The sequence below is a fragment of the Colius striatus genome, chromosome 16, assembly GCF_028858725.1.
Source record: "Colius striatus isolate bColStr4 chromosome 16, bColStr4.1.hap1, whole genome shotgun sequence".
Classification (NCBI taxonomy): domain Eukaryota; kingdom Metazoa; phylum Chordata; class Aves; order Coliiformes; family Coliidae; genus Colius; species Colius striatus.
Genome location: NC_084774.1, coordinates 4555785 through 4579811, shown reverse-complemented (window position 1 = coordinate 4579811; position 24027 = coordinate 4555785). Strand labels below are relative to the sequence as shown.

At 54.2% G+C, this 24027-nt stretch overlaps 1 protein-coding gene across 3 annotated transcripts; it reads right to left on the bottom strand.

The window, feature by feature from the left end:
• Positions 1 to 997: 997 nt before the first annotated feature.
• ZNF341 (zinc finger protein 341) lies at positions 998 to 23567 on the bottom strand. Of its 3 annotated transcripts, none has more exons than XM_062009151.1 (15): positions 23460 to 23567; positions 18554 to 18664; positions 17272 to 17459; positions 15995 to 16147; positions 15113 to 15349; positions 13783 to 13978; positions 12709 to 12793; positions 11505 to 11695; positions 9454 to 9647; positions 8528 to 8736; positions 7899 to 7995; positions 6071 to 6203; positions 4723 to 4834; positions 3864 to 3934; positions 998 to 2109 (listed from the first exon to the last, which is right to left on the bottom strand). In XM_062009151.1, exons 1-15 carry the CDS (start codon positions 23488 to 23490, stop codon positions 1595 to 1597), a joined length of 2523 nt encoding a protein of 840 aa, XP_061865135.1. In that variant the 5' UTR covers positions 23491 to 23567; the 3' UTR covers positions 998 to 1594. The 3 variants fall into 3 exon arrangements, with proteins under 3 accessions (XP_061865135.1, XP_061865136.1, XP_061865137.1); XM_062009152.1 differs by lacking the exon at positions 23460 to 23567 and adding an exon at positions 18055 to 18170 and having other exon boundaries at positions 18554 to 18638; XM_062009153.1 differs by lacking the exons at positions 17272 to 17459; positions 18554 to 18664; positions 23460 to 23567 and adding an exon at positions 16233 to 16332.
• Positions 23568 to 24027: the final 460 nt, after the last annotated feature.

The window sequence follows — 24027 nt, the reverse complement described above, 5'->3', positions numbered from 1 at the left end:
GCATCAAGAAGAGTGTGGGCAGCAGGTCAAGGGAGGTTCTGCCCCTCTACTCTGCCCTGCTGAGGCCTCATCTGGAGTCCTGTGTCCAGTTCTGGGCTCCCCAGCTGCAGAGAGACAGGGAACTGCTGGAGAGAGGCCAGGGCAGGGACACCAAGTTGCTGAGGGGATGGGACATGTGTGTGAGGAGGAAAGGCTGCAGGACCTGGGGCTGTTCAGCCTGGAGAAAGCTGAGGGTGGACCTCATCAACACTGATAAGTACCTAAAGGGTGGGTGCCAGGAGGTTGGGGCAGCACTTTTTTTAAGTGGTCCCCAGTGACAGCACCACGGGTGATGGACAAAAGCTGGAACAAAAAAAGTTCCACTTTCACCCAAGGAGAAACTCCTTTGGTGCTGAGGTGAGGAAGCCCTGGCCCAGGCTGTCCAGGGAGGGTGTGGAGGCTCCTCAAGATGTTTCCAAACCCACCTGGATACATTCCTGTGCCCCCTGATTGAGGGGAACCTGCTTTAGCAGGGGGTTGGGCTGGAGCAGCTCTGGAGGTCCCTTCCATCCTCCATCAGTCTGGAATTGTCACTTCCTGGGTTTGGTGCTCCCATGCTGGCATTGGGACTCTCACTTGGGCAATCAGAGAAGCCCAAGAGGACAAAAGCAACTGTCCTGGTCACACAGGACTTTCTTGCTACCTAATCACAGCAACTCCTCACCTGCCAGGGACCCACTGAAACTACCCAATTGGCCCATGGACCTGGGCTAAGGGGATGTGCAGGCTGGGAAGAGCTGACAGGAAAAATGCACATAAGAACTTTACCAGGCCTTACTCTGCCTTGCTGTACACAGGTGTCACATCTAACTGTTGTAAGCATTGTCCACTGATGTCTAAGGCACTCCTTGGATGTGGAGAAAAACCATGGAAAGAACAAACACTGTGGAGAGAAAACCAACCAGTGAGAAAAGCCAACACAGGCACGTGCTCCTACTCACCAACTCAACACAGCACATGGAGTCCACGGTGTTTATAACACATGTAGTACACACAAGGTGATCTTTCTACTGATAAGAGACAGAGAGGAGAAAGATACCAGAGATAAGACTATCAGGGTATTTCTGAACAGTGTTCCCAAAGGATCTCAGGATGAACTTGCTTCCACTAGGAAGGATCAATTGTTTGCTCTCAGAAAGGCCACCCAAATACTGGGCAATACAGCTTTTAGGCCAGAAAAACCACAGATGGGACAGGCTGTGATTTGCAAAGCCACCTCATTTCAGCGGCTCAGTTTGTGTCAGGTTTTCATGCTCCTTCTTCTTACCCTGATTCAGGGATCTTTGTCTTTCTTGCCCTCAGCTGACCCAGTGATGCAGAGGGACAAGAAATGACGGAGCCATTCTTTCCAATGCCTCGTAGCCATTGGTGGCTTCCAAGCAGTCCTCTGCCCCCGGATGGGAAGAACAAGTGGAGATGAAAGCAATTCTCTCCCATATCCCTCTACTTCCCCAGCAGAGCTTTGGTCTTTTTTTTTTTTCACTGGGATAAACTTCAGCAGCGAGTCTGACAGCCCCAGCAGCAGCTCTCAGCCACACAGTGGCTCTACACGTCATCACTCCGTCGTCTGGATGTACACGGGGACAGCCAGCATGGCACAGGACCCGTCCGAGGCAGCCTGCAGCTCTGCCAGCCCCAGATTGGATGTGATGCTGCTGGGCTGCCCAGGAATGCCAAGGTCTGAGTCGGCAGCTCCTGCCCCACCAACCACGATGGACAGGACGGCGTCCGACTCCTGGAAGGGCTCTTTGTTGGGGCCACCTTCAGGGGGGCTCTCCCCGGCCACACCGTCCTTCAGCTCTGCCAGGGGCAGCTGGCCGGGGAGGGCCAGGCCGGCCTTGCGCCCCCGGGCCACCCGCTTCTTCTGGGCCTTCCTGAGCTGCAGCTCTTTGTCCTTGGCGGGGCCCAGGCGGCACTTGTGGTCCTTCATGTACTTGTGGCGCGTGAAGCCTTTGCTGCAGGTGGGGCAGCGGTACTTGTAGTTGCCGGTGTGCGAGCGCTGGTGCTCCAGCATGTGGGCTCGGCGGCTGAAGGACTTGTTGCAGTACTGGCACTTGTGGATCTTCATCCCTGCACAGAGCAGCAGAGGAGAGAGAGCTCAGAGACCCTGCATCCTAATGGAGCTGGCATCCTCTGGGGTGCACTAAGAGTATGGGCAGCAGGTCAAGGGAGGTTCTGCTGCCCCTTCTACTCTGCCCTGCTGAGGACTCAACTGGAGTCCTGTGTCCAGTTCTGGGCTCCCCAGCTGCAGAGAGACAGGGAACTGCTGGAGAGAGGCCAGTGCAGGGCCACCAAGATGCTGAGGGGATGGAACATGTGTGTGAGGAGGAAAGGCTGCGGGACCTGGGGCTGTTCAGCCTGGGAAAGAGAAGCCTGAGGAGGGATCTCATCAATACAAGTATTTAAAGGCTGTTTGTCAAGAAAATGGGGCAGCACTTTTTTTCTGTTGTGTCCAGTGACAGGACAAGGGGTGATGGACAAAAGCTGGAACATAAAAAGTTCCACTGGAACATAAGGAAAAACTATTTTACTGTAAGAGTGAGGGAGCCCTGGCCCAGGCTGCCCAGGGAGGGTGTGGAGGCTCCTTCTCAGGAGGTTTCCAAACCCACCTGGACACGTTCCTGTGCCCCCTGAGCCAGGGGAACCTGCTTTAGCAGGGGGTTGGGCTGGATGAGCTCTGCAGGGCCCTGCCAACCCCACCAGTCTGGGATTCTATGATTCAGGAAAATCTGCACCACACCAAGGGAGCCAATGACAGCTTCAGCTCCTCTGCCAAGGAGATGTTCCCTATAAAAGCATGAAGCAACCATCTCCTCAACCAAGAAGTCTCTTTTTCAGCCTGCTAATTAAAATAAACCTAAAACCCCATGGTCTAAAGAAACATTGCACTAGGCAAATGTGCAAGGAAAGGGCGAGCAGCTACACCTCCAATGCCTGTGTTTAGGAAGGGCTAAAACAATAGTTCTTGCCTCAAGCAAGAGGCGTAAGATACCACCAGAAAAAAATGACAGGTAATTGTGATGAAAATAGAGAACAGTGTTAAACGTTGATTTTGTTTCTCAATTGTATTTAGTAAGTCAAGAAATTTCACTTTTTTGTCTGTCCCAAGCTTGGGCAGGTACAGTGTGAAACAAACCATCCACTGCACTGTCAGCACAGTCCCACCTGATCACACAGGGCTTTGGACACGAGATAAAACTGGCAGTGTTACCTCAAGAGACAGAAGTCAGAACATACCCCAGGGCATGGGAATAAGTTATTTGTCTTTCTACAGGATTAGGAGAAGACAAAGGAATCAAATCCCAGGAGATCTCCTTTCAATGTGAGGTGGTACTGGGGTGGAGTGGGCAGAGCACTCTGGATATTCATTTGATAGCAAACACACTGAGTAATCCATCTCTGCTGCTGCACCTCGTCAGCAGGCCCTGATTTACAGCAGGCCTACAGATTTACACTGCCTTAAGCAGCCCAAAGCTTGGGAACAGCTGTAAATGTGAGCTCCCTTAACCAGAGATAAAGCCTAAAGTTAATAAATGAAAGAAAGACTGTAGGCCTCTATCAGGGAAATGCTGTACCATTTGCTGTGGGAAATTAAACCCCTGCATGAAACTGCACAGGAGGTGGCTTGGCTGAGCAATGGGAGGAGGGACACTGCCAGGAAAGCACCTGTAAGGAACACCCTGCACTTAGTGGGGAACAAAGCACAAGCACTTCCAGACTTTGCTCTCGTTTCTCGGGCTTGCTCCTTGTCACATGCTCCTGCAGCACGGCAAGAAGGCAGCCACTCCCTCCCCCCGCTGGCAGCGCGGCAGAGCTGCACTTACCCGAATGGGACAGGATGTGAGCCTTCAGCTTGTCAGGCCGGTTGAACTCTTTATTGCAGCCCGTGTGGCTTCTGCAAGAACAACAAATGCTGGTGAGCAGCTGGGATCAGCTGGGGATCGATATGTGAACAGAGCCTACACCATAAAGAGATGCACAATGCTCATCCTTAGCAGCGCTCAGCCAGGTCCCTGGGTGCAGTCACAGCAGGGACTATCTCACTATTTCAGCCCTTCTGGAGAGGAGCAAGAAATAACCAGGCTGCTAGAGGGCCATGTGGTTTCTGCTGAGTGACACATGGCCTGTGTCTCACTACAAACACTCCTAAAAGCAGCAGGTTCAAGAGCCCAGCTTGAGACACAAATACTTGAGCAGGAGCTACAAGGCAGTTGGAGCAGGGGAAGCCTCAGTCTTGGCTCTCTCAGAAGGCCCATAGCTGTGCCATGGATTTGGGAATGCACCGTATCAGCCTGCCTCTCTCTGGCTCATACATTAGCTCCTATGTTGCCAAGTGCTTTTTGAGACATGGCTGCCAGGGAAAGCCCAGGCAGCAGCTTTGTGGTAAAACAATACTCCTCTTCCTCAGTGCTCCCAAGCTGCAACTCCCCAAAGCCTCCATGCTGCCATTGTTTTAGAGGGCTTGATGAACTAAGATGAAATGATGTGGCCCCACAGGAAATCAATGACAAACACCTGGGACTTCTGGGTTCCCAGCTCAACAGCACACAGCATTCCTGCCTCCCTGAGACACAGGGGCTTGGCAGATGCCACACATGCACCCCAGGGCACCTGCAGGAGACACTCCAAAGCCCATCCCAACCCCATGAAGACATGCCACCATGCTGCAGACACGCTACATACGAGAAGGGACATTTGTATTTCTTGAAGGGCTCGTGGATCAGCATGTGGCGCTTGAGCTTGTCCTTGCGGTTGAAAGCTGCATCACACACCGAGCACTTGAAGGGCTTTTCACCTGGATAAAAAAAAGACCAAGAAGCAGGGAGAGTCCAGTCACACAGGGCTGCTCTAGTGCCACACAGGATTCACTGTGGCAGCTGTGTCACTCTGCTTCTGTATAAGCTTCCTTACTCTGCCTGATGAGTAAATGGCTCGATACAACCCACACTGCTCCTGCTCTCCAGGACCACCTCCCTGAGCTTCTGCAATCACAGACAGTGGGGAAGCCACTCCCATGTCCCACTTCTAGAGAACATGGGGCTGAACTCAAACCATATATCTCCAGAACCCATGTTACTACGTGAAGCTTGAGTGGGAGCATGGATCTGTGTGAGGGCAGGAAGGGGCTCCAGAGGGCCCTGGCCAGGCTGGAGTGATGGGCCAAGGGCAGTTGCATGAGGCTCGACAAGGCCAAGGGTCAGGCCCTGCACTTGGGCCACAACAACCGCAGGCACTGCTCCAGGCTGGGGCAAAGGGGCTGGAAAGCTGCCCAGAGGGAAAGGGCCTGGTGACAGCAGCTGAACATGAGCCAGCAGCGTGCCCAGGTGGGCAAGAAGGCCAAGGGCATCCTGGCTGGGATCAGCACTGGGGTGACAGCAGCAGCAGAGCAGGGATTGTCCCCCTGTGCTGGGCTCTGGGGAGGCTGCAGCTCCAGGGCTGTGCTCAGTGCTGGGCCCCTCACTCACTGCCACAGGGACACTGAGGGGCTGCAGCGTGGCCAGAGCCGGGCAGCGGAGCTGGGGAAGGGGCTGGAGCACAAGGGGCTGGGGAGGGGCTGAGGGATGGGGGTGTTGAGCCTGGAGAAGAGGAGGCTGAGAGGAGTCAGGAGCACTGTCTGACACTCCCTGTCAGGAGGCTGCAGGGAGCTGGGGGTTGGGAAAAGGGACCAAGTAACAAGTGACAGGGCAAGAGGAAACACCTCAAGTTGCCCCAGGAGAGTTTTACATTGGAGCTGAGGCAGAACTGTTTCCCTGAGAGGGGTGTCAGCCCCTGTGCCAGGCTGCCCAGGGAGCTGGGGGAGTGCCCAGCCCTGGAGGGATCCCAAAGCTGTGGAGCTGAGGTGCTGAGGGCCAGGGGTTAGTGCTGGGCTGGGCAGGGTGAGGAGAGGGCTGGGACTGCAGCAGCTTCCAGGGCTTTTCCAACCCAAACCATTCTCTATGAAAGGACTCGTGCAGTCAGCTCTGTTACTCTGGTGATCAGGGCAAGAGCCAGGGCATTACAGGGGCAGTGAGGGCTGTGCCAGGGGCTGTACCAGAGTGGATGTGGGCGTGCAGCTTGAGGTAGTGCTCCCGCCGGAAGAACTTCTTGCAGATCTGGCACTTGAACTTGCTGCCGCCGCCGTGCGTGGGGATGTGGCGGCGCAGGTACCGCTCACAGGGGAACACCTGCAAGGCACAGAAACCCAGCTGACAGCCAGCAGCACACAGGGGACACTGCTGAGCCCACTCAGCTGTAGCCTGCATGGAAGGGGTAAGAAGGTGACAGCTTTCTCAGGAGGGACACACTGAGCAAAGCCTCATAGACAGAGCTTAAAAGAACAAGCAAAGAAAACAAGCAAAAGGAACAATAACCCTTCTTATCCTTAAGAAACACAGGAGCTGAGACCTTGCTGCTAAATCTGTATCACCATACTGCTGAGGCTCAGCACCCCAGATGGAAGGATGGATGCATGGAAGGATGGATGCATGGAAGGATGGATGCATGGAAGGATGGATGCATGGAAGGAAAGATAGATGGATAGATGGAAGGATGGATGCATGGAAAGATGGATAGATGGATGGATGGATGCATGGAAGGATGGATGGAAAGATGGATGGACAGATGGAAGGATGTATGGATGGATGGAAGGATGGATGCATGGATGGATGTATGGATGGAAGGATGTAAGGATGCATGGATGGAAGGATGGAAGGAAGGATGGATGCATGGATGGATGGAAGGATGGATGCATGGATGGGCAGTCTCCCACCAAGGCCAGCAGAAGGATGAGCTGAGCAAGGACTCCCAGCAGTTTCTGCCTTCCCACAGGGTTAACTCTTTTGTGCTCCCCAGAATCTGTTATCAAAGGCTCCCAGAAAGCAGCAATAGAGATATAAACAAATAGGATACATCCAAATGAGAATATAATCAGGAGTAAAAAGTACTGCTGCAGATAATGGGCTTCTAAAGCCCTATGCTGAACATCCCACCCTGGCTCAGAAGGACATCTGTCAGCTGGTGGGGGAGGTGAAGAGAAAACAGGTGAAGAAAGATGGGTTAGGTCACTAACCATGGCAGGGGTGCCTTCCCCCTTCCTGAGCTACCTCAGTACAGAGTGGTCCCTCCTTTGAGATTGTGCCTGCCCACAGGGCAGCATTGTCATTTCCTTTGCCATAAACAGAGCACCAAGGGTCTCACTTTTAGTCTGGATTTCAAAAATAATTTCTTAGAGTTCAACCCCCACCAAACCCTGTCCCTCAAACCCTCTCAGGGGCTGTGCTGAGGAGAGTATTTCCAGCCAAAACCTCCCCAGGCATCAGTCCAGTCCCAGTCACATCGCTCAGACAGGTTTCCCTTTGCCAAGGACACAAAACACATCCAAAAGACAGGAATGAGAGGAAACCCAGAGACTGGAGGAGACACAGTGCTGCAAGAGGAGAGATGAGGACAGCAATGGGATGTACAAGCTCCTGTGGGACCCAGGGCTGTGCCCAACCCTTCCAGCCACAGTGGCCAGACGTGGTGGGTCAGAGCCACTCCAAGACTTTCCCACACCACCCTCGCTCCTCCTGGTGCTTTTAAGAAGTGAGGACAGCAGCCTGCTGTGCAGTCCTGTGCTGCTGTGGGAACAAGGGAGCTCTCCTGACAAATTTTGTTCAGCAAACAGGACCCAGGAGAAAAGCCAGCACTGTGGGAAGGAACAAACCCTGTGTCAGAGGGCAAAGAGATGGAGGCCAGGGCAGCCATCACCTCTGTCTCTCTGAAACACACCTCATGACCCTGCCAGTCTGTACTGCGGTAGGGAAAGGAAAGGGAGGGCTCCCACCCGCTCAGAGCCCTTGCTACATGTGCAGTGGCTCAGGCAGCAGCCACACACCCACCTTCTGGCAGTGAGGACAGGGAAAGTTGTGCGTTGCTGTCTGCAGATGGTGCTCCAGGGCTTCTGGGGTGGAGTATTTATTTACACACTTCACACATCTGAATGTGGAGAGAAAGGACAGAGCGCCTGTGAATGAGGCTATGGCCAGCAAACCCCACACCACAGGCAGAGCCCAGGCAGGACTGCCCAGCCCCTTCACCAGCCACCTTCCAGGTTGATTTAGCAGGGTGGGTTTGCTATGGACGGTAACACCACTGCTCAGATGCTCTGAAACCTCAGTAACCCACCTAGCCAGATCACACTCACACTCAGCATCCTCTGGCCCAACCCAGCAGAGTTTCAGCTGTGCCCATCTCAATCTTGACTTGCAGTGATGGTGCCTTCCTACAGAAGTGATCCCAGCCCTCCACCATCTTTCTGAAAGATGTCTTGCACTGAGTGCTCAGCCCCAGCAGCCCAGGGGAGGGGTGGAGAGGGGCCCCCATTTTCCCTCTGGGTGTCCAAAAGAACCCCAAAAAGGTTGAATATATGGCTGAACACATCCCCTTCGACCTGCCCACCACTCTCAGCCAAGCACACTCTGCACCCACTCACTCCTACAAGCCTTGTGAGCACCCATTGCTACTGTACTTGTACACGGCCACGTCCTTCTTGGGGCCGTGCTGGGGCAGCAGGCTGTGGGAGTACTGGTGGACACCAAGCTCATAGAGGGAAGGGAAGTCCTTGCTGCAGAGGTGGCAGCGATAACTCAGCTCCTCCTGATGGCTCTTGATGTGCTCAAGGAAGGACTCCAGCTTCTGGAAGGTCTGAGCACAAGTTTTCACCACACATTTGTACACCTGGGAGAAGAAGGGAGAGCGACTGGAGTGGCACATCATGGAAACAAAGAGGGAAAAGCCTCTGCCAGCAGTCAGAGTGGCCTTCCTTTTTGGAAATCCTTGCCACTGGGTCACTTCCAGAAAGGGCCCACTGCCCCTTGACCAGCTGAGCTGATGTTCTGAAGCAGCACTGTAGTTCCCAGAGCATCCCACCATGCCCACAGCTGGATCAGGACTTTGAAATTACTGCAGGACGCACTGTGGTGGGAAAACATCCCCCTCCCCTGCTGCCATCCTCAGGGGAAAGGTGTTCAAAGACAGCAAAGAGCAGCCTGGCATCCAAATGTGGCTGATAGCTCCAGGTGAAGACAACAGCAGAACCTGCTGGGAGGTGAATGTTCTGCACACACAGACCATCAGAGCACTCCCCTAAGAAAGCAGGGAGGGAGAATGGGGCCTTGGTGGGAGCAGCTGAAACCACTCGAGTGGGTGAAACCACAACACCCCAGCAGTGACTGTCCTGCAATCTCCCACCCACACTGAAAACTTTGCATTTCACTTCTTTGCTCATTCTCTAGCCACTCAAACCTCCTCACTTAGCACACAGCTGCAAGCCAAACATACAGAGAGCCAGGCTGCATGGGAAGCACTGGCAGCTTTAAAGAGCAACAGCCTCAGGATGGATCCTGGGAGCCCACCCCAATCTCACCACTGACACAGGGCAACCTCTGTCCCTACCTGCTCATTCTTGTGCTGGGTCATGTGTGATTTGAGCTGGAAGTAGGTGTTGAATTTGCTGGGGCAGAACTGGCACTGATAAGAGCTATCAATCAGGACAACCTGCTTGGCTTCCAGTTTGCCCCCCTCACTCTCATCCAGGGGAGGCATGTCTTGGGGAGGTGGTGCAGGATTCCTTGAGGGCTGAGTCAAACCTGGAGAAAAGGAGAGAAAAAGTCACAGCCTGCCATGGGACAGCTCTGAAAGCTGCTCTGCAAACAGCACCAGACTGCCAGGCCACACCAGGCCTGGCTCTGGGATCATCCTTCCCTTCAGAGAGAGAATCAGAGAATTGGTTTGGTTGAAAAAGCCCTTCAAGCTCCTGGAGTCCAGCCCCTCCCCTCCCACTGCCAAGCACTAAACAATGGGGAACTGACCTGGATATTTGACATAACTTCTGGGGCTTTTTTCCATCTAAATGTGTTTTCCTGTGGTGAGGCTCCCTGAGGCATTTGTGGAAAGGGAGCAGCCCATGGGAGATCTCCTGACACACAAAGCTCCCTGGCCAACAGTCACATCAAACCATGAAAGCTCCTAGCAAGGCCTTTCAGAAGGACTATGAAGTGAGCTAGTCCTTGGGAAGAGCCCTCTTCTTCCTTATTGCAGCCTTTCAATAGATAAAGGCTGATAAGAACGATGGAGAGAGGCTCTTTACCAAGGCTTGTAGTGTCAGAACAAGGGGCAGTGATTTCATACAGAAAGAGGGTCTGTCTAGATTGGATACAAGGAAGGTTTTTACAAGGAAGGTGGTGAGACATCTGTTGCTCACAGAAGCTGTGGATCAGCACAGGACATGAAGGCTGGATGAGGCTTTGAGCAACCTCATCTAGTTCAGGATCATACAAAGACAGATTCTTTAGCTCAAGGAATCTCACTAACAGGGTAGTTTCACATTTGCCTACAGTTTATGAAGAGCTCTGACTACTCCACCTTCCTCTCCTCAACACATTCTCTTTTTCCGGGGATACAGTTGTGCTCCATGGAGCAGTCATCAGAACAGGCCTCTGCCAGAGAACAGAGACACAGAGCCAGGGGCAGGAGGCAAGATCCAGCTCCCAGTCCATGACATCTGCAGAGAGCAGCTTCAGTGAGGCCTTGTCCTAGCATGGTATTGTCACTGCATCCCCTCCTCTCCTACCAGGACTGAGGCCACCAGCAGACAGGGTATGTAGACACTGTGTGCCAGCAAGGAGCTCTTCTCTGCCTCAAGTATTTGTAGTTGGCTGCTGGGGCCAGACCCAGCCCAGACACAACTTGCACACTGCAAACGAGCCAGAGCACTGGGCTGTGCTAAACCACCAGCTTGTCTGGCCACTGGACCAGAGATGTCAGTGTGGCTCATGCACTGCTAAAGCTACACCTACCAGGGAGAAGGCAAGACACCTTGCCCTGTCTGCATGCACACACTGGCACAGAGTTTGAAGCCAAGGTCTCCACCAGCATCTGAATTCATTGTGGGTCAGGGTATGAAGGGAGGCACTTGCCAGCAGGAGCTGGGCAAACAAGACTCACAGAATCCCAGCATAGCAGGGGCTGGAAGGGGCCTGCAGAGTCCAAGCCCCTGCTAAAGCAGGTTGCCCTCACTCAGGGGGCACAGGAACACGTCCAGGTGGGTTTGGAAACCTCCTGAGAAGGAGCCTCCACACCCTCCCTGGGCAGCCTGGGCTAGGGCTCCCTCACATGAACAGTAAGTAAGTCTTCCCTTATGTTTAAGTGGAACTTTTTGTGTTCCAGCTTTTGTCCATCACCCCTTATCCTGTCACTGGAGACAACAGAAAAACGTGTTGCCCCATCCTCTTGACAAACAGCCTTTAGGTACTTGTAAGTGTTGATGAGATTCTCCCCTCAGCCTTCTCTTCTCCAGGGTGAACTTCTCTGAGTGTCCTGCTCAGCCCCACAGGAGGAACACAAACAGCTCCCAGCTCCCCTCCATCCCTGTGTGGGGCTGCAGGGCTATGCAGACTCCTCCCATCCCCACTCTGCCCCATACAGGCCATCCCCATGCAGCAGACCTGTGTTCTCCTCATCCTCTGGCTGGTTGGGATTCAAGGCCATGACCTGCACTGTGATGGAGTTGCGGGAGATGGTGCAGCCCAGCCCTGGAGGCCACACCTTATGGGTCTGCATGTGCTTCTTCACATTGGACTTCTGGGCAAAGGCTCGGCCACACACGATGCACTGGAAGGGCTTCTCACCTGTGTGACTGAAGGCAGGTGGTACAGTGTCAGCAGCCAGAGAGAAGAGGCAGCCCCCAGGCAGCCCCCTGGTACATCAGCACTCGGAGCAGGCAAACAAGGGCTTTGAGACCTGACTAACCAGGGTACCTGTGTTGTGAAAGGCCTGGGGAAACAAGCCTGATGCACAGACAAAACATCTGCAGTCTAGGGGTGACAAGGGATCAAAGGGAGAAGTGGGAGAAGAAAAGAGCTCTGAAGCAACATCAGGGCATTTGCTGCTGGGGCTCCACATGGACCTTGGGGACTTTATCAGAGGTACAATCTGTTTCTTCCCTGTCAGCCCTCCCTCCACTGCACACAAGCTTCTTCTAGCTTGCAGCCCCTAATCTCCCTGAATTTACTCTCTCCTGTCCACAGCAGCAAGGTCTTTGTACTCTGCCCTTCTGCTTCAGGAGAGAGAGCAGACTGTAACACACAGAGTACATCATGTGAGGGGTCCAGGCCTGGAAGGGGAGTGAAACCACCACTTGTTCCTTCTCATCTCTCCTGAGTCCAATAGACTCCACTGAGAGAAATACTGAAGATTTCAACTGCCTCCTGCCAGGGGAAAGCTCCCTTAGAAGAGTCTCCTATACAGACACTGAGCTTGGCTTATGATTTGCTAACACCAGCAAAGACAAGGGCTGTAGCTTGCTAGGGGAGGAAAGCAGAGGAAAGGGCAGAAGTGAGCAGTAGAGATGCTGCTGCTCCAGTAGTAAGGCAAAAACAGGTTTGGCTTTCAAAGTCTCATCAGTGAGAAAAACAAGTCTCCAGCCCCAGGCCATAATCAGCAAGAAGATTACATCCATGCTGCAGCCTTCAGCCCAGCCACTGAGGAGAAAGTATCTGGAGTGAGGGAGATGAAGGATCATCTCCCAGAGCAGCACAGTCTGGGATGTGATGAATGCAAGGTCTACTGGACTGTGCAGAGTCCCTCAGCAGAGCTGTGCCCACCTCCACCCCAGTCACTGTGCTGTGTCCAGGTTGGTGGCACTGTTACCTTCTGATGTGCTGCTGCAGGTCAAAGTTCTTGGTAAAGGCCTTGTCACAGTAAGTGCATTTCAGCTTGGGAGACTTGGGTTTGCCTGAAAGAGCAAGAGCATACAAGGCAATGAGATCATGCCCTGTCCCCTCTGCACCACAGGACCCTCATCCCAAGACCAACAACAAAGGGCTTATGAAAGGATAAGATCTGCCTGGCCAGACTGGGGAGAGTCATGGGCACAAACACACATTAAACATGGCCTGTGAGTAGTGGAGGGAGCCCTTCAGGAACCACTCCAGGGACCCTTCCAGTTGGGACTACAAGTCACCTACCTTAAATTCATGCTAGGCATTGGTAAAAGATGCAGGATTAGTGAGAAGAAGGGTCTCAGCTCTGTCTCCCTCCTATGAACTCACCAAGGTCAACCACCAGGCAAGAGCACATGCACATCTCTCCCATCCAGAAGATCAGGCACATCTTCTATGATGGGGTATAAGCCAACGAGAACAGCAGAACCATGGGCTGCTCCAGGAAATCCTGGTCTGAGAGCTGCAGCCTGCATCACCATTCACAGCTCTGCAAGTGAGGTTAAACCCTTGTCTCTGTACAGCTGGAACATCCTTCTGGGGAGGAAGGTCACGTGGCTGTGCTCCTCCTCACACCTGGGACCTCCCTTGTCACTCAGGTGGGTGCCCTTGCACCACAGCAACAATGGGCAGTGAGGACCTGATGCTGCTCCATCCTGTCCCAGGACAGGGCCCTGTCCTGCCTCACATGGAGACAGGTGTGTTTTCCTCAAACTCACAGCAGGGAGCAGGGAGCTGCAGAGATTTAGCACAAGCTTGCCCACACAGTAGCACCGTGACAGTCCTTTTGTGTGTGCACTCAGAAGTGACAGACAAAAAGCACATCCACACTTTCACCTGCTCTTGAGAGCTTTGTGCAGGGCATCATGTTCCTCCTCAGGAGCTGCATGGCCAGCCAGTGCCACCCCACAGGGCCTGGAGAGCCCGTGGCTCCACAGGCTGCTACGGGACAAGCAGAGTGGCCTCCAGGTCAGTGCAGGGCAGATGCTGCAGGGACACTCACCCTCCTGCAGCCCACTCTCCGTTTTGCAGCGTCGACTTTTGGCAGCAGAGGTGGAATCAAAACCAACCACACCACCTCCTGCTGCACTGGTCAGAGGTGTAGGAGTGCTTGTGCTTTTGGGCTTGAACCCCTGCTTGCCAGGGCTGTACACAGGAGGAGAGGGGTACACGGGACTTTCCACACACTGGCTCGGTACCTGTGGGAATGCAATTTATCAGTGCAAACAGGTTTGGCCCCCAGAGTTATACTGTGCCCTAACCTTCATCTCCAGGAACACTCCCCACACCAGGTTACTAGTCTGGCTGAGGTTTCTGCTTCCTGACAAACTAGATCAGATTTCTGGTTCCCCAGTGTGTGACTAACCAACACCCTGCACAGTGTGACTCTCTCCTGCTGAACACCAAAGCAGCAGTGACTGCAGCAGGAACAGGCCAGCAAAGAAACACTCATCTAGTCCCTCATCTATGTCTTATGCCTAAAAGAGCTTCTCATCCCTCCAGAGCAAGTTATCAAAAGGACCACTGACCCTGTGGGTCTGCAGCAGCCCTGAGGGCAGAGATCTCCATGCCCTGCTGCCTGACCTGACAGGACTACAGGTCAGAAGGAAAGCATGGGAAAACCAGGTGGCAAAGCACAGCTGTTCACATCAGCACCACAGAATCATGTAATCACAGAATGGCAGGGGTTGGAAGGGACCAACAAAGAGCATCTAGTCCAAACCCCCTGCTCAAGCAGGTCCTTATAGAAAAAGATAGAGGCATCATTCTGGTGTGATGTGGTTTGAAGGTCATGCCTGTTGCCCACCCTGATAAACTCACACAGACCACCAACATCCCTGTCCACTTCTGACTACTGGCTCTTCCAGGTCAGACACCAGCTACAAAGATAAAGCTGACAAACCCATCACAACCAGTAGTTTCTGTTGTGAATAACAATGCTGACCTGCTGTAAATCCACCCCTGCCTGGGACTCTCTTTAGGAAAAGCTGCCTGGTCAAGCTTATTGGTATTTAGACTGAACTCTTCACTGAAGCCTGCAGCGTGCAGCAGGGTGCTCTGTACCTCTGGGAGGTGAGCCCCTCACCTCAGCTCCCTCTCCCTCCCAACACTAACAGGTATCCCTTAACCACAGAGATATTCAGGTCTCCTAAGTCTGTGCCAGCCAAGTCTTCCTCCATCCCCTTTAACAACTTGTTCTCAGAATCCTCATCATCTTGCTGACAACCTCTGGAAAGGAAAACCTGCTTCAGCAGGGGGTTGGGCTGGATGAGCCCTGCAGGGCCCTTCCAAGCCCCACCACGCTGGGACTCTGCGAGGGCCTCTGGCCTTACCTCCATGGGTGGGTAGGGCTGCATCCCCAGCGTCTGGATCTCCACGGTGCTGGTTGGTGCCAGGGGAGCAGGGGCGCTGTACACTTCCACCACGCCGCTGCCGGCGCTGGGCTGCCCCGGGGGCCCCATGCTGGGGGCGGGTGGCGGCGGAGGCTGAGGAGGGGGCGGCGGGGGCGGGGGTGGTGGTGGGGGGGGCTGGGAGAGGTAGCCAGCCCCGGGGTGCATACTCAAACTGCTCTGAAAGTACAACAGGGAAAGACAGACAAGGTGTTGAAAATGCAGCAGCAGTGAGCTGGAGGGGCTGCTCCCTCACTCCCTCACCCTCACTCCCTCAGTTTCAAATGGCACCTGCAGGAACAGCGCTGATAGCTTGATGCTGTCCAGCTCACAGGTTGGACCAGGCATTGTCTCCTCCAAAGCCCAAGTGCTCAAACCCCATTGCTTTTTTCTTTTAACCACTTTGTTTTTAAAGCTTTTAATCCTTCTGGTTACAAAGAACACTTTCAGTACACTTTTCATGTATACAGCCCAGTCATCCCCAAGGAGAGCCCAAAACAACCATGCCAGGAGGAGAGGGAGGCATGGAGCAAACTGACAAGGGCTCTGGAAGCCAATCACTATAGAGGAGCTCAACAAAAAGCTAGAGAGGCCAAGCTTCGAAGTTCTGAGCCTCCAATAACAAGGAGACAAAGAGAGAGCAGGACCTGGAGCCATCCTGATAAATATCTATCACACCTTCCTGGGCCTGGCTGTCACGTTGGGAAGGTGCCCAGGACTCAGCATTGAAGCACATCTCTAGAGTGTGAATGACTGCCAGGACTCTCCTGCTGCACAGCACAGCCCAATCCAGGGGAACTCCCTGCAGCCATGCATGCCCCTTACCTGTGCTGGGGGCTGCACTGGTGGCATGGGCTGGTCCAAAGATGTAAAAGCAGACATGGCTGACATCAGCACCTCATCGCTCACTAAGATGTTCCCCTGCACCAAGGTCTGAATCAAAGGTGATGGGGGAACAGTGATGTATGTAGAAATTTGCTGAAAGAAAAACAAAAGATGCATTGTTGACCTGTAACAGGATGAAACAAACAACAAAAACCGATGACACTGCTTTTTACTGAACCTCAGAGTCTCTGCTTTCACAGCCTCTGGTCAGCAGATGAGCCACAGTCATCATCTCCAGCTTCCTGCTGAGTCTGTTTCAGTTTCTGGCTGTTAACAGTAAGGCAACTCCAGAAACACTCTTCAGAAAAGGAGGTAAAAAAAAATATCACAGTAGCTCAGGCAAGTGGCCACTAGCTACAGTTCAAATCAGGGGTTGCTAAACAAGATCTGCAGGGTAAACTGGTCACAGACAAGTTCAGGCCTTCCCTGGGTGCTTTCCCCAGCTATGGAAGGTGAGGAACTGAGCAAGGCTGCTCTGGCTTCAGACCGTGAATGTCAGGCTCATCTCTTGAGACTAACAGGATCACAGGAGCGGAGACTGGCTGTCCCATTTGCTGAGTGGAAACAACCTGTGTTTGCAGCCCTTGGCAGCACCATCCACTGGCACTACAGTAACTTGAAAAACGCAGTTGGTTTGAAAGCACTTTGGAAGCCACCTCGATCAGAGGCACAGTACATGTCACACACAAGGGACTCGCTCCTGAGAAGTGTATTGGGAAGAAGAGTTACTCCAGTGAGGGCATTCCCTTAATGCTTGTCACACATTATGTGGGCTTACTTGCAGGAAACAGAGGAGGGATACAGGGATGAAGCTGCCAGACATTGCCTTCTTCTTCTGCCCACAAGCCAGACTACAGCCCAAGGAAACAGCAAGAGCCATTCCACCCTGAGCACTGCACAGCATGCACCCAGGTAGGTGGTCAGCCTGTCAGCAGTGACACTGGGGCTTTTCAGTAGAATCAAAGTCTGGTTGTAGCACAGACACAACATAAACCCCCTCCTGCCCTGAAAAAAGGGCAATCAGACACTGATGCTGTAGGACACCTCACTGCACAGGACCAGGCACCTTTAACTATGAGGTTCAAAGCCAACAGGACTGCAACTGGGTCAGTCCTGAGGTGCTGCTGGATCTAAAAGCATCACCCAGAGGTCCTCCCCAGTCCCAAAAGCACAGTAACAGAGCAACAGCAGCAGAGCCTCTGGCTGCAGCACGGTACCTGCCGGCCGGCGCTGGGAGCCGGCTGCACCGATGTGATGGACGGCGTGTACACGCTGTTGGTGGCCAGCGACACCGTAGACAGGGAAGGGGCATTTCCCTGGCACTGCTCTCTCTTGTGGGTCATGAAGGCAGGCAGTGAGTTGAACTGCTTCTTGCACTTCCCACAGAGGAACACGTCTTCATCATCTGCAATTAAGAGGACTAGGTCACTGCTCCAGGCTGGCTCTTGCACTCCACATGCTATGCCCAATAACCACAGCCATAGTACGAGACAACACCTTTTGGATCTTAGCACTCCAAGGACAACATCATGATCAGGAAAGATCAGCTGCAAGGGCCAAACTTCTCCCCAATCCCAAGCTCTCCCTAAAGCCAACTGATGTGATTGAGCCTGTTTCAGCCCTGCTCCCATGTATCAAACCCACTGTCTCTCTGTGACAAACTCAATCCCACAGTCTTCTCAACCCAAAGACACGAACAACCACCCCACCCTTGCTCCTGTAGCACCCTCTGCTTTTAGTCAGAACAGCTTCTTCCAAAAGCACTTGTGTTATGCTGGCTGAGGCAGATTTTATTGCACAAGTTGCAAAGAAAGTAACTTGCATCAGAGCACAGAGCCCATGGCAGCTTGTGTCCAAAAACCACTGCTGGTCTTTGGCACCTCTGCTTAATGTTAGAAGCAGGAAGGAGACAATTCAGTTACCACATCCTAAACAAAATCTGCAGTGTTAGCAAACCACACAAGCACACACCATCTTGCACTTGATGCTGTTGGACTCACAAGGCTGTGCCTCCTGTCTGATCCAAAGCCCGAAGCGGAACAGTTTTGTGGACACAGGCTGTAACTCCTCCAGGGGAGAACTGGGTATCCACCCTAGTCAAGCACTGTGAGTGTTCCTATTCATCCACACAGATGAGATACTCAATGACTGGAGGAGTTTTACATCCCCAGAGGATAAGGAATGGCTCATTAGATAGAAATGTGAACACTAACAAGCATCAGTGGCACAGAGAGAGGCTGCTCCCTCCCTTCATGCCTTTATTGGAAACGCACCGTCAAGTCCATTGTCAGAACCATCTCCCAAAGCATCTCTGCTGCAGGGGCACTTGCCCCTCCCCTGCCCTGCCTAGTCCTGCCAAGGGCTCCCAACATTGGCAGCAGTGCCCTACACATACAGCTGTTCTGCCAGCTGCTCCAACTGGCACAAGTACACACTGAAGGAAGAGATCTGCAGCCCTCCTGCCTCTCTTTTCTCTCTCCCGGTGCTGCCAGGACTCACCCATCGACTGGATGGCAGTGGAAGAGTTGACATTTTGAGCAGATGGATCCGTCACACCTCCTTGACCATCCAGTAAGGACTGTACAGCCAGCACTGTCTGATTATCCATTCCTGAAAGGGGACACAAACATGGATGGTAAATGGAGCACAACTTGAACATGGAGCGCTCAGGCACTCAGAGCTCACTCAGGAGTCGTGAAGCTGCTGCTGTCTTCTCCCACAGAGCCACTCTCACCTTCCCATCCCTCTCTACTCCACAGCATTAACTACCTAAAGCAACACCTTGGGCTGTCTGCATACACTCCTTTGATACTAGAAGGGAAGAAGGAAAGCAAAAAACAGGGCTTGTTCTCAGGCATTTGCTGCAGAGAGGAAGGATGCTTACATACAGTGGGTATGAAAAGAGCTAAGAGGCAGAAATGTGGGTGTCACAGGCCAGACCAGGTAGCAGCCTGGGTGGATCTGCCTGGGACACAGCACAGAGAAGCAATGAGCTGAGTGAAGACAGAATCCTTGGTGTGCAGCACTCTGTCTCAGTAGCAGCATTAGAAATGCCTCCCTGTTTTCAAGACTAGGGTTTCCAGATCTGATCATACAGGGCTAGGAACTACAGAAGGAATTAGCCACAGCTTTAAGAAGGAACTATAAGTGTGAGTTCTTGGGAGAGATGCTTTGAGGCAGACCCACTCAGCCACCAGCTGCCACCTTGGTACTGGGACATGAGCCAGACCATGGCTCCTTCTCCTCTCAGTGACCATTGCTGGTCACTGTCTCCCTCTTCCCTCAGGGCTCCATAAGAGCACACACACACAGAGCCAGATTTGTTGTCAGAATCAGCTCAATTGCTTTGGCACAAATATTTTTTGCTCCAGCTAAAATGTTGTAAACCATTCCAGACAAACACAGGAGATGAGGATTGCTCACCTCAGGAGACAAGTGGCCCAGCAGCCCAACACACTCTTGTCAGCAACCAGATGCACAGACACAGACAACAACCTGATCATGCAAGGAAAAAAACCAGCAAAAAGGGATGATTTGTATGCACCACCCCTCCCTGTCATTCCTTTATGACAAGGAACCCACCAATAAAACAAATGGTATGCCAAGGGTGTATGCTAGACCTTATGAATTAAGGGAGAAAAGTAAGGTGAGGGTTCTTAGGCTGCATTTCACTTGTCTTCATGATCTTTGCTAAACAAAACTGTAAAGCTCTGAACTCAGACAAATCTGTTGGCTTGATCAGTTCCAAGTAGTGAGATGAGGATACTTCCTGCTGAGAGGTCACTCAGCAAACAGCAGCAGGAAGGACAGTGCACCAGGACAGGCTGGGGGTGACCTGCTAGAGAGCAGCTCATGAAAAGACACCTGGGAGTGCTGGTTGAACACAAACTAAACATGAGCAGCAACATGCCCTCGTGGGCAAGAAGCCAATGGCATCCTGGGGGCATCAAGAAGAGTGTGGGCAGTAGGTCAAGGGAGGTTCTGCTCTGCCCTGGTGAGGCCTCATCGGTTCTGGGCTCCCCAGCTCAAGAGGGATAGAGAACTGCTGGAGAGAGTCCAGCACAGGACTACCAAGCTGCTGAGGGGATGGAACATCTGTGGGAGGAGGAAAGGCTGCAGGACCTGGGGCTGCTCAGCCTGGAGAAGAGAAAACTGAGGAGGAATCTCTTTAACAAGTATTTAAAAGGTGTTTGTCAAGAGGATGGAGCAGCACTTTTTTCTGTTGTCTCCAGTGACAGGACAAGGGGTGATGGATAAAAGCTGGAACACACGAAGTTCCACTTAAACATAAGGAAAACCTTATTTACTGTTCACGTGCCTGCTTTAGCAGGGAGTTGGGCTGGATGAGCTCTGCAGGGCCCTTCCAACCCCACCATCCTGGGATTCTCTGATTCTATGAAATGCTGTAACAAATCACAGTACAAAGGGACACAGCAGCAGAAGCAACCACCACAAGGGCCTCCTGAACGTTTTTCCTGGACAAGCAGGTTGGTCCCTTCATGATTTGAAGCATATATATAATCCAGAGCATTTTAAAGATACCCTAAACACTCATTTCACCTGCATCTCCCGTATGAAGCAAGTGGCATTAAGCCTCTGTGAACACCTTTTCCATCGTTTCAGCAAGAAGGTTGCAACACTGTGCATGCCCCAGGGCAAGAGCAGAGCCCCGCTCTCCAGAGGGCACAGGGACTGCAGCAAAGCAGATCACAGGGCTGCACACATTGCCACAAAATGACCACTGTGCCTCCACAATCACTTTCACAGAGATCAGAGAAGCACAACAAAGCTGCAGGTCCAGTTCTGCAAGCCTTCCCTCACCCAGAGAGCTGCAAGAACACTGCTGGAGCACTCCGGGGTGGATCTGCTCACACCAACCCAAGCCCTGCTCTAAACCAGACCTCCTCCTCACACACAACCTCCTGGTCAACTGCAAAGGCAGCACTGCAGGCTCTTGATGGCACAGGCAGTGCAAAGGAACAGCCTTTCTGCAGCAGAAGTGAGCTAGCAGGGTGCAAAAGGAAAAGGGGGGATGGAAAATTCAAGTGTATTATGGAGATAAAGAACACTTTGCATCAAGAATGTTGCTCTTGACATGCCCAGCACTGGACAGCTGGGTTTCCTTTGGGCACATAGCCAGATCTTTCAGTGAAAAACCCAAATGATTGCCTTCATCCCTCCAGCAGGAAGAAGCTTGAGGAGAGGCCAAGCTCTGAAGACAGGAGACAATGATGCAGCAACATTGTCAGCGTTGCATTCAGCCTTCTGAGAGAAGAAAGTGGCCCAAGGCAACAGAAATACGTTGCTCTTCAGTCACTTGGCAATTCCCACAAAAGCACAGAGGCCCTGGAGTTTCACAGGGCAGATGCACAAAACCACACTTAATGTAAGTTCAGGTAACCCATGAAGACAAGCAAGCAGAGTTACTTGATCACACAGATGCTGTTCACAGCCATTCAGGGACTCCAGGAGAAAGCTTTGGATTGATCTTGCACTGATTACAGCCAGCACCAGCCTGTAGGATGTTCTTCAGTCATGAAACCTAAACAAACCCATTTCCTCTCTCCCAGTGGCAACAGGATTTCCCCAGAGCCTAACAACAAGGTGATTTGGGGCAGCCAGGGTAAAAGCACAAGGTTATCCATTGGTGCTTTTTTTCCCCCTTTCGAATTTCTCTCAGATTGAGATGAAACAAGACCATTCCTTTCAACCAGGGGCTACTTTTCCCACATGCACTGAGTCTGTTTTCTGCCAACACCAGCACCAAACAAGCTCGGCCACGAAAAGCTGCTCCTTGTTGTGGTCTTAGAAAAAAACAACCCAAACATGCTTTTTCTCCTAATTTGCAAAGATGTTTTGCTCTCCTGAACTCCATGAGGAAACTCACACAACGAGGAGCTGACTGCAAAGAGGCAACAGGGAACCTCACTACACAGTGTGCTGTCAAATGCACCAAGCAACCTGACAAAGCACAGACTTCTTTGCTCCTCTTTCTGTTGCTGCCATCACAGGTGCTGTTTGGAAAGCACAGGGCAGCCATCCTGATGCAAGACCTTCCAGTCAGAGGCATCCCATCATGTAAAGGAAAACACACATGTAATCCAACTGAGGAAATAAACGCCTTGGGAAATAGTTTTTCTCCACATGGGCTGACCCTGAGCCCAGTGTCAGGCTGTCACTGCTTAGTACATCCAAGAATCCCCCTCAGATGGCATCTGCCTGTAACATATAGTGTCCCAATGCTAAATTGAGATGAACGTGAGAGCGACCTGTTTGCTCACACAATTGACAGGAGCCAAGCATTGCCCTGTCTGCTCCAGAGCACAGACCAATCCCCTGCACTCACACACATGCAGGGCACCATCCCCAGGGCAGGCAGGGAGCGTGGCATCCACACAAGGACCATCCCTGGGGGAGGCAGGGAGCGTGGCATCCAAACAGGGACCATCCCCAGGGCAGGCAGGGAGCGTGGCATCCACAGAGGGACCATCCCCAGGGGAGGCAGGGAGCGTGGCATCCACACAGTGACCATCCCCAGGGCAGGCAGGGAGCGTGGCATCCACACAGGGACCATCCCCGGGGGAGGCAGGGAGCGTGGCATCCACACAGGGACCATCCCCGGGGGAGGCAGGGAGCGTGGCATCCACACAAGGACCATCCCCGGGGGAGGCAGGGAGCGTGGCATCCACACAGTGACCATCCCCGGGGCTGGCAGGGAGCGTGGCATCCACACAGAGACCAACCCCCACCCAGACAGGGATCGTGGCACAGTCAGTGTGAGCCCTGGGGCTGGGGTGAGGATGGAGGGACCCCATGAGGGTTCCCTGGAGACAAATGCACAGAGACGGGGGGTGCTGAGCGTGCCCCGACGAGCCTGGTGCAGGTGATGCGATAAGAGGCGATGGGCTGACTCGGGCACTGGGGCAGAGACGTGAACGGGCACGGGGACTGCCCTGGTCACGGGGAACTGGAACGGGCGGCGAAAGGCTGCCCTTGGGCACCGGGTGCGGGCGGCACAGGGCCAAGAGGGGACACGGGGCCCCGGGGAAGCGCGGCCGGCCCCGGGCTGCGGGCGGGGGATGTCCGCTGCGGGCCCGCCCCGCCGCCGCCGCCGCGCGGGGCCGCTCGCACCGCCCGCCTGCCCCGGGGCCGCGCCGGTGCGCGCCGCCCGCGCCGGACGGATGGGCTGGGGGGATTGGGGGGAGTCAGCGGGGAGCGGCCTCGCGCTGCCGGGAGCCCCCCCGCGCCGCGCCGGGCCAGGCCTCGCGGGGCAGCCCCGCCGCGGCCCCTCCGTCCCGCGCGGCGGCGGCGGCGGCTCGGTGCGGCGGCGCTGAGCGAAGGGGAGAAGCGAGCAGAGGCGCGGCCCCGCGCTGCCCGGCTGGGCCCGGTGCGGCGGCCCCGTTACCTTCCAGCGCCTCGAAGATCGCCTGCGCCATCTTGGAGCCGGGGCGGCCGCGACCCGCCAGACGGAGCGGGCACCGGCAGCAGCGCCGCCGCCTGCCGCCAGGGGGCGCCCCGCGCCCGCCACGGGGCCCGCGAGGGCGGGGAGGGGGTGGGGGGGGGCCGGGCGGGTCCCGCCGCGCCGGGCTGACACGGCCCGGGCTGCGTTCAACCGGGGCAGCGGCCGAGCGGCGCCTCCAGCAGCGCGGCCGCGCCCCGTAGCGGCCGCGTCCCGCCCAGAGAGGCGACAACTGCCCCGCGGCCGCACCTCCCCCGGGAGGGTCGCGCCGCCGGCCCCATGCCTGCCGCCGGCCCCGAGCCTCCGGCCGGGCCGCCCCCCGACGCCGGCCGCCCCCCGACGCCTGCCGCCCGGCCGGGCCGCCCCGCGGGACCGGCGGCGCCGAGCGCTGTCCCGCACCACCCCCAGCGGCAGAGCGCGGGCGGGACCTCCCGCTCGCCCCTCATTGGCTGCGCGGCAGACACGCCCCACCGAGGTCGCAGCACCCATTGGCCAAGAGTGCGGATGGACAGCC

What these genes read in the sequence shown, in the direction of transcription:
- ZNF341 (XM_062009151.1), bottom strand. Translation starts at nt 23,490, where the DNA reads ATGGCGCAGGCGATCTTCGAGGCGCTGGAAG. An exon ending in CCCAGCACAAGAATGAGCAG is followed by an intron (nt 8,737 to 9,453) that starts GTAGGGACAGAG and finishes TTCTTCTCCCAG; the next exon opens with GTGTACAAATGTGTGGTGAA. An exon ending in GCACGCCCACATCCACTCTG is followed by an intron (nt 4,835 to 6,070) that starts GTACAGCCCCTG and finishes TTTTTTATCCAG; the next exon opens with GTGAAAAGCCCTTCAAGTGC.